This window comes from Trichechus manatus, unplaced genomic scaffold (genome assembly GCF_000243295.1).
Source record: "Trichechus manatus latirostris isolate Lorelei unplaced genomic scaffold, TriManLat1.0 scaffold00009, whole genome shotgun sequence".
Taxonomy (NCBI): domain Eukaryota; kingdom Metazoa; phylum Chordata; class Mammalia; order Sirenia; family Trichechidae; genus Trichechus; species Trichechus manatus.
In genome coordinates, this window is record NW_004443945.1 from 16520724 (window position 1) to 16531053 (window position 10330).

At 41.9% G+C, this 10330-nt stretch overlaps 1 protein-coding gene across 1 annotated transcript in view; it reads right to left on the reverse strand.

Annotated features, from left to right (window-relative positions):
* Positions 1–8427, reverse strand: part of GRHL2 (grainyhead like transcription factor 2) — a 111793-nt gene extending 103366 nt beyond the window's left edge. The window contains exons 1-2 of the mRNA XM_012559693.2: positions 8239–8427; positions 1511–1578 (exon numbers count right to left, since the gene is read on the reverse strand). Coding sequence (XP_012415147.1) covers positions 1511–1578; positions 8239–8406 — 236 coding nt within the window. The 5' untranslated portion in view covers positions 8407–8427. The remainder of the gene's footprint in view (positions 1–1510; positions 1579–8238) is intronic.
* Positions 8428–10330: the final 1903 nt, after the last annotated feature.

The window sequence follows — 10330 nt, forward strand, 5'->3', positions numbered from 1 at the left end:
CCGCTATGATCACTGCTATACGGTGGCAGACAGCACCTGCCCAGCTTCATATATACTGGCCAGAAACCCAAACAAAACACCATGCGGTCGAGTCAATTCCAACTCATAGCGACCCTATAGGACAGAGTAGAACTGGACCATCAGGCTCCCAGAGAGCAGCTGGTGGATTCGAACTGTAGCCCTTTTGGTTAGCAGCTGACCTCTTAACCACTGTGCCACCAGGGCTCCTATATACTGGCAAGATCATGGAAAAATTCCAGGACCCGCAGAGAGTCAGCTTTTTCCTCCTGCCGTCACTGTGTACCAACTAGGCCCCAGGGCCCCAGAGCAGCGTGGCCCATCAGAAGATCCCTATTGGAAAGGTAAATCAGATTCAAATTGCCTTAATCTTCTGCTAGGGGTGCACCCTGGAAGTGATGTACAGCCCAGGGCTGCCGGCTAGTGGAGTGGACCCCTAATGCCAATCATATAACAAGATAATAAAGTCATAACCAGTTCCTATTAAAGCCAGGTAACATTCTGATATATGTATGTATTGGGCGGGGGGCAAGGAGTTCATTTCTCCTGGCTTTCTATTTCCATGTGACAGAAGCTCCAATAGAAAATAATGTGTGGTTCCTCTCCATCCCTCCACAGGGGAAGATATTTATTTGTTTGGTAAGTTTGAGAGAAGTAGCTGAGCAGGGTGTTTCAGACGCTTTGGGTTCTTTCTTTTTGTCTAGACCTTCCTGGCCAAAGGGGACACTCCAGTCACACCCTGCCATGCCACAAGTGGCCTGTCCCTCTGGGAAGGGCTGAAGTCTTGCCTGGGACTGGGTATACGTAGATGCATCTCAGTCAGGACTGAAGAGTTATGAACTGCAGATTCGAAGTCACATTCTCCAATTGGCTTCATCAGAAATAAAGCTTTTTTGTTGGTTTGTTTTTAATCTCAACTTGTCTGTGCTTTATTTTTCAGCTGGTTCTTAACTCAGGAGCGCAAGGAAGGGGTGTTACACCGTGATCTCCTACGATCTTTTGCGCCCTGCAACCGAGGGTGCTCCCTGATGCTCCTGGCTCTCCCAGCTGCATCCCTGGGCTGAGAAACACCCAACCACCTCCCTCTCACCCCTTGTGGAAAGTGATCCTTCGGGTATTTCACTCCCTCAAGGACCTGCTCACAGGTATATAGCCATGGAGTTTATTAGAAAAATTAATCCCAGCAGTGGGCTGTTTGCCAACATATCACCCCTAACACTTAGCATTTTAAGCCTCCTGGAAGGAGTTGTCTGAAGAGTTCCTCTGATGGCCTTTGGATGCACAACAAAAAATGCAATTTGCTTTCCCTACTGAGAGACTGGTTTTGGTCCAGATCCTAGAAGACTGATAGAGGAGCTAAGCTTCTTGACCACCACTCTCTCCAACCCCATCTCCTCTCAAGAACAAGATTCCAGTTTAATACTATTATTAAAAAAAAATAGAAGAAAAGTTATTTTGGGGTCCATCCATATTCCTTTACATGACACCATACCTTTTATCCTGGTCTTCTTGATTGTCACTTGCTTTACTTACAGACAGCAGCCTCTTGTCTCGAGGAACCTGGAAATATTACCAACCATTAGTAAGATTTACGTATATGCAACAGCAACCGTATGCAGAGCTAGACACCAGTACAAACAAAAAAACTAAAATGAACTGTTCCACAGGAAAAGGTTATAAATTTGCTAGAGACGGGAGATGGTTAAAGGTGAGTGGCCTGAATGACAATGACAGGGGAGCCAGAAACAGAGGGGTGGTGATAACCATAGGGCCACAACAATCAAGCAGCACCCACAATTCCGCTGCATACTGCTGTCATGGGGGACTGCTGAGCCACCCCCCACCCTGCAGACCTCTCGTGTCCTCTCCCACCTTGAGAGTGGATGAGGGGAAAGAAGTAATGTGAGTGGAGGGTAAATCTGGACACCTGTGCACTTGAGCAGACAGAAAATATGGCATTACAACAAGCACCATAGTAAGTAACTGGGTCTGACCCTCCACTCTGATGGCAGACTTCAGGTGCTGACATCTGGGGGAGCCGACTGTTGGCCAGTGGGGAGGCAAGCATCTAATATAACAGGACCACACTTCAACCACCCTCCCTACAGAGCTCATGGGCTTGCTTCCACAATTTTTCTTCAAATGCACATCCTTGTTTTAACAACCATACCAGTTGCTGTTAAGTCAGCTCTGGCTCATGGTGACCCCATGTGTGTCAGAGTAGAACTATGCTTCATAGAGTTTTTAATGGCTGGTAATCCATTTCCAAAAAACAGACTTGGCTGGTTTTTTTTTGGAAATAGATTACCAGACTTTCGTCCCAGGTGCCTCTGGGTGAACTCGAACCTCCAACCTTTTGAGTAGCAGCACATAAACCGTTTGCACCATCCAAGGACCTTAACAACCAAGATATCAACACGTTGCCTAAAAAATTACTGAAAAAGTACTGCTTGAGAAAAGGGACACTCTCACCAGTTGTGTTTCTGACCGTCATCTAAATTCCCTCCTGCATCACAGGTTGTTTATATTTCTTTGCCATGGTTTCAAACATACAGAAAGTAGGTTTGATTTGGTTGGTTGGTTGGTTGGATTATTTTTGCTTGTTTTTGCCCGTTTTTGTTAAATTTCCAGATCTTCCTTCTAGCCAAAATCCTTTAAACCCAAAATGCAGCCTTTACTGTTTTGAGACGAAAGAACTTTTATGAGAGCAGCCCCCTTCTGGATTTGCCTAGCAATTCCTATGGTTTCCATTCACCTGGCTATGTATGCAAGCCCAGTCAGCTGGACTACGGAGGAGACACAGCAGGGTGGCTAAGAATAGAGTCCTAGAGCCTGACTGCCTCGGTTCAGTTCTCAGTTCTACCATTAACCAAATGTGTCTCAGTTTCCTCATCTGTAAAGTGAGAATAATGATGTCCTATAAATCACAGAGCTTTTAGTAGAATTAAATGAGCTAATTAAAAAACAAAAATAGCATGCCTGGTACTTTGTAAGTATTTGTTAAATAAAAATAAACTAAATCAAATATAAGTCCTTCATTCATATGTTAATTTTGAGGGTCTACAATGTACCAGGAAGACCTGGTGGCGCAATGGTTAAGTGCTCAGCTGCTAACCGAAAGGTCGGCGATTTGAACCCACCAGCCGCTCCTCAGGAGAAAGATGTGGCAGTCCGCTTCCATAAGGATTACAGCCCTGGAAACCCTATGGGGCAGTTCTACTCTGTCCTATAGGGTCGTTGTGAGTGAGAATCAACACGATGGCACACAACAACGCAATGTACCAGGCATTGCTAAGAACTACATAGAAATGATGTGAAGAAAGTATAGTTCCTGCCGTCCGCTGACGATGACAGATAAACGTAAAATTTCAATACCCAGTAATCTGAGGAAAAACTGAGCCTCACAGGGCACTCTGAAAGCCTAGAGGATGGAGCTCCATCGAGCAGCTGAGCTCTGAGTAGGATTTCTTGGGTAGATCAAGAAGTCTTTACAGCCCAGGGTACAATGTATACAAAGTCTCGAGGATATAACAGAATAAGGAAGGCATGGCCAGCTTAAGGAAGAAGTGAGGGGGTAACGTGCCCTCAAAGATGAGCAAAAGCCAGGTGAGCAAGGGCCTTGAACAAGGTTCCCTTTAACATACTCTGTGCTATAGCACACTTTGTGGTCCCTTTAACATCCTGTGTGCTGTGGCACAACCACATTCTCCTTGTCAGGACGTGCTTCACCCTCTCCTCTTACAACCAATCACAAAGTTCCACAAGTCTCTGAAAGCCAACCAGTTCCCTCTGGATACCTGCCTCCTGGTTCCGCCTTCAACATCTCTTGCCTGGGCTGTTTCACCAGCTTCTTTACTGGCCTCTCCTCTCCTACGTTTAGTGTCTACAAATCCACTTTCTTTATAGAAGGACCCAGAGTGATTTTAAAATGCAAGTCTGATCTCATCACGTTCCTACTTTAAATTCTTCAAAGCCTTCTCATCAGTCTTGGAATCTTTAACATGGCCTCAAAAATGTCTCCTACCTCAACTTGGGCCGCCCCCTTCTTTGCTTACCACGTTTCAGCCACACTGTATCTATGACCATGCGATGCTCGTTCTTGTAACAGAACCATCATACAAAGTCCTCTCTGCCTGAAATGCATCCCACTCCCCCCAACCTTCCCACCTTACCTGTGACTTCCCCAGGCTAGCTCCTTTCCATACTTAGAGTCCAATCTTAAATTTTAGTATCCATGATAAGACTACAATCCCTGAGTGTCTACTTAATGCACGGTTACAGTTATGTCCTAAGTGCCAATGTAGTAAGCCCTCATTAGATACTTGTCGAAAGAAAGAATGGATCAGTTAAAATGGTCTGGTAAATGCAGAGCCAAAGAAGTACAAGAAATGGGGATTCCATACATTAAAACACGTTAGCAACTCTCAAAAACACACGGAAGCCCAAACGGTCAACAATTACAGGCAGTCCCCACATTACGAACAAATTCCGTTCCTAAGTCTGTCTTTAAGTTGAATTTGTACATAAGTCGAAACAGTTAGGTATGGTTCATATCTAACGTTAGTCAGTCAAATGTTTGTCTTAGTATATAGTGTACCCTCTTATGCATAAAACACATTAAAGAAACACTTCCAGATACACTAAAACATCTTTAGCATAATAATCGGTAATAACAATAATGTTTTGATACACAATGCAAAGTAGCGCCCATTTGTTATTACAAACCATTGTATGTACTTCTAATTTTTAATATAAGTGAGCAGAGAAACTAGACTAATGGAAACAGAACAACCAGGATGGAAGTACTGAGAATGTTCACAAACTGCAAAAAACATAACCAATGTCACTGAACAATTTGTGTAGAAATTATTGAATGGAACCTATACTGCTGTGTAAACCTTCAGTGAAAACATAATAAAATATTATTTTTTAAAAAAATACACGTAAGTGAATGTTATTGCTACCAAAGGGACCAATGTGAGCCCTGAGCAGACAACTGTGCTCTGTCTACAGTGCTGAACACAATGCAACCAAGGTGGTTATTAATCTTTGAGTTTACTCCAGTCTGAGTAAATTAAAAAAAAAAAAGAACCATGTTTACACCTTTGGCTTCCCAAAGGGCCATCCTTAGAGGAACTGAGATCTATCAACTTAGTCCCCTTACTTGAGTTCTAGACCCACATTTTTGATGTTATTGCTGTTAGCTGCCATTGAGTCAGCCCCCAGTTCATGGTTACCCCATGCGCAATGGAATGAAACACTGCCCAGTCCTGCGCCATCCCCACGGTTGTTTTTGGATCTGACTATTGTGATCCATGGGATTTTCATTGGCTGATTTTCAGAAGTATATCACTAGGGTTTTCTTCCAGACCCACATTACTGTTTATCAGATATCCCTACCAAGACATCCCACAAGCACATCCTGAACACATAATTATCTTTCTCTAAAAAGCCTTTCTTCCATATTCTCCATCTTGGTTAATCTGAGAATCACCTTCAACAATCTTGTTCCTAGTTATGGTGTGATAGTTAATGTTATGTGTCAACTTGGCTACCCTATTATTCTCAGTGGTTTGGCCGATACTGGACTGGGTGCTCTTCCATAATGTAATCACCTTCCGTTGTGTGATCTAATGTGATCAGCCAATCAGTTGAAAGAGGAGTTTTCTTGGGGGTGTGGCCTGCCTCCAGTATATAAATGGATGTTCTGGCAAACCTCGCTCTCTCTCTCTCAACCCTGCACTCTTCTAGTAGCCTGACGTCTGGTTCTTGGGACATAAACCTGCAGAAATTCTCTGTCCTGCTGCCTGATGTGCAGATTTTGTATTCAACAGCCCCTGCAGCCCCATAAGCCAGCAGAGGTCTCAGCCTACTGCCTGATCCATGGATTTCGGATTTAACAGTCTCCACAAACGTGTGAGCCATATCCTTGAAGTAAATCTCTCTAGATATATTTATATATGCATTTCATTGGTTTTTGCTCTTTTTGAGAATCCAGACTAAGACATTTGAGCTTCCATACCAACTCACACTCACACACACACAATCATTTGCCAATTTTTTTTAAACAAATACTAAATTATTTCTTGAACATATTGTTTTGTCTCTATTTAGTGTCTGTTTTGGTGGTTGACTTACAGAGAACTCTCCCAAATGCTGACCTAGGGAATCCCCTACTCAAATTAAAAAAGAGAATCTCTTTTTTTTATTAACATTCCACTTTACAACATAGAAAGTCTACCCTCAAAGTAGATTTAACTTTGCTATAACTTTAACACCAGTAGAATTAAGGCCTCAACATGATCATCTGTACATAAAGTTTTTGGAAACAAGACTCTTTCCACAGACACTAAAATGTTTCAGTAAAGCTTGTGCAAAATGAAAAGAAGCATATAACTCTATTATTACACACCCACAATCTTAGAAAATATTCTATGTATATACTTTATATCCTAAATTAATAAGTTAATCATGGAAAATATTAATTCAAGAGAAAGAGTTATAGACTTGGCTACAACTTGAGTTTTATGTAAAACTACCCATGCTGCATCTCAAAATATTTACAGAAAACAATATTTCAACTTTCCTTTAAATGTTAGTAAATGTGCAAGAGCAGAGGTAATCTGGATCTTATACTAATTAACAATTAATTATACACTACAGAGCCCTGATGGCAAAGTGGTTCAACACTCAGCTGCTAACTGAAATGTCAGCGGTTCAAACCCACCGGTGACTTTGAGGGAGAAAAAACAGACCTGTTGATCTGCTCTCATAAAGACTATAGCCAAGAAAATCCTATGGGGCAGTTCTACTGTGTCCCATGGGGTCACTATGAATTGAAAATCAATTTGACAGCAACTAACAATTATCCACTGAATATATGGGAAATAAAGTATATTGTTTTCAGAAATCACTAATTATTTTTGTTTCAGGATATACTTCTCTTTTTCATTAGGAAACCAGAAGGAAATAAGAAGAAAAAGGAAGCTGGAAGGAAATAGGAAGTAGACTAAAGACAACCAAAAGGAAAATTATGCCTTCTGGGTGACTTTGTGTAAAGTTGCTCATGATGTAGGGGTAGGCAGGCAGGGATCTAGTTCTTATTCTGAAATTGGAGTTCTTATTGCCCAGCCAGCAAAATAAACACAGCCATTCTCACCTTTGTGCCAATTCCCAGCAACAACCAGAGGTGTCTGCAATCAAAGCAGGCAATAAATCTCCTCAATCACTAAATACCTGTTGATTTTTTACACTTCACCAGTTCTGAGGGAGCAAGTCATACCAGGTATAGTTGCTTTACAGTTGAGACAGACTATTGTTTGTTGTTTGATTTCCTGAAATACTCCTGTTTTATAACTATTGTATGGTAGCTATCTTTGTTAAGTAAGTGAATTACATTCATTTTGTTTTAACGGTTTTTCGAAAAATGTAGTACCCACTGAAACAAATGAAGACAGTTAAGGTGGTAACAAAATTAAGTTTTGGAACTGCTGCAAAAGAGTTCCACAAAATTACTCATTAGAATGTTTCTTATAAAACTGAAAAATCTAGAAACAACCTAAATGCCCAACAAATAGGCAATGACTAATTAAAGTATGGCATAGCCACACAATGTAATATTTTTCACCAAAAATCATAAATATAAAGTAAAATTAGTAGCAAAGGAGCATTTGTAATATGATGTCAAGCAGAAATTATGTAGATAATATGTATGCATGTGGACAAAGGACACAAGAAGTAATTACCCAAAAAAGAAAACTTCCTCTGGGTGAGTAGTGAAGTTCTGCTTCCACAGATGGGAAAGTAGAGATGCAATGAGAAAAGGAAGACCTAAGGCTGAAGTCCGTAGCAAGGGTGGAAATATTATTAGTTCTCTGGCCTATGATAAAGAATCTGTCCCCTCTGAATTTAAAAGGTCCTGTTATCTCTTCAGGAGTCCCTGGGTGGTACAAACAGCTTGTGCTCTACTACTAACTTAAAGGTTGGTGGTTCAAACCCACCCAACAGCACCACATAAGAAAGGCGAGGCAATCCGCTCTGTAGGTTACAGTCAAGAAAACCCTATGGAGCAGTTCTACTCAGCAATACATGGGGTTGCCATGAGTCAAAATCAACTCAATGGTAACTGTCTGTGTGTGTGCGTGTGTGCATGATCTCTTCTCACCGGGGATAGGTGGCCTTGGGGGTGGTAGGAGGGCAGAGTGGGGCTGCGGGGTCTACCTTGTAGTAGTCATACAGCAGACCAAGAGCAGCAGCACTGTCCTCGTCACCATTAATACTCATCATCGCCTTGGTGGCTGCCGTCAGGGGATTCTCCAAATATGACTTCCAGGCTTCATCCTCACTGGTGTAGGCTCTTCGGGTATTGAATGGAGGGTCACTGGGCATGGGCACTAAGGCCACCAGTCGTTTATTACTGTGAAAGCAAGAGAAATGTGAAGTTCATCACCAGAGAAGTGTTTCTACTAAATACATACATTCTACAGTTATAAGCATTACTTTGCACTTGGCTTTCCATATCCAATTATTCTAGGGGCCAAGTCATTTTATGTAATTATTCCTCATTAATGAATACTATAATGTAACCCTATGAGAGAGAAGTTTCATTTAATCTCTGAGTTCTAATTGAAAATATGTGCAATACCTTAAATTTAATCATATTTTAATGATCCTTAAAAACTATTTTATCTAGTTTAATCTATACTTCAAATTGCTAGTAAATTATAGACCAGTCCAGATCTCTTAATTTAAAAAGGCAATATAAGCCACTTTGCAAACAAAGCATATTACAGACAATGCTATTCAATAAGAATACAAAGCAACAGTAATGAGACAGACTATATATGAATGTCAGTATTGCCGTAGGACTCTACGACATTTAAATGATATGGGAGATACAGGTTATAAAGATCATCATGGAGAATGAGGAGTGTATCTGGAGAATTTTCAGTAGAGACAGAAAGGGGTTGGAGTCCTTGATCATTCCTAACCAGACCAAACTTGGGTGAAGCAGCAATTGACAAGGCAATTTCTTTAAGGTGGGTGTGATAAATACTCAAATACACAAGGACTATGACAATCCTCATCTCCTTGTGTAGAGATTCCAGCTATGAAGCAAAGGGGCCCACCAAGGCTTTGACATTCATCTCCTTGCCCTCTTTTGTTTGTTCAGTAAAATAGAACCGAAATGGAACAAAGACATTGTATTTCAGTGACACCCATGTGTGCACATCATAACACGATACAGACAAGCAAAGGCAACACCTACACTAACCAATGGCAATTCAGCCATCAAGGGCCTTCTGACGGTCATTCAGTTCTAAAAGGGGTCCCTTTTTGCTGACACTCATACAGGACTTCCCAAATGTTAGACAGTCCCTAAGCTCACTTTGTGATGAAGACCTGGTGTGAACCCTCAACAAAAGTCTATTGAGGGCCCTTTGTTGTGCTGGCATGGTGGCATGCATTGGTGTAAGGTAAAAAAATAACACTGATATGGTAAGACACATTTGGGAATGGAGGGGTGGGAAACCTACATTTAGCACAATAGAATTCTAGACTAGATGGCCTCTTGCCAGTTCCCATTGTTGCCATCGAGTCAATTCCGGCTCATAGTGACCCTATAGGACAGAGAAGAACTGCCCAAAAGGTTTCCTAGGCTGTAACATTTACAGGAGAGCAGACTGCCACATCTTTCTCCCCCAGAGCAGGTGGTGGGTTCGAACCACCAACCCTTTCTGTTAGTAGTCAAGAGCTTAAATGCTGTGCCAGCAGGACTCGTCAGATAGCCTCTAGGCCCCCAATTCGAGCTGTTATGCCAGTGGTTGGTGGAACTGACCAGGGGGAAAAGAGAGAATATTGACCCAATTGCAAATGAGTTGGAATGAAAGGGTATAATCAGGTTTCTGGAAGTAACAGAGGAAAACCTTGGTGGAAGGACGGACTTACTAACCATTAGACAGTGTAGTGATATGAAGTAGCATAGGCCCTGCAATTGAGGCCCTGCTCATCACCTATAGTTGTGAAAAGCTGGGCAAATGTCTGGGCTTCAGTTTCTCCACGGCTTAAATAAGGACAGCAATGCCTGCCCTATGTGATTGTGAGAATTAAATAATTGACAAAATAAAAAACCAAAAACCAAACCCGTTGCCAGTGAGCCGATTCCAACTCATAGCCACTCTATAGCAGAACTGCTCCATAGCGTTTCCAAGGAGCAGCTGGTGGATTTGCTGCTGAGCTCTTAACCACTGTGCCATCAGGGCTCCGTTAACTGCACAGTGGTATACAAATAACAAGAATTATGATCACTTGT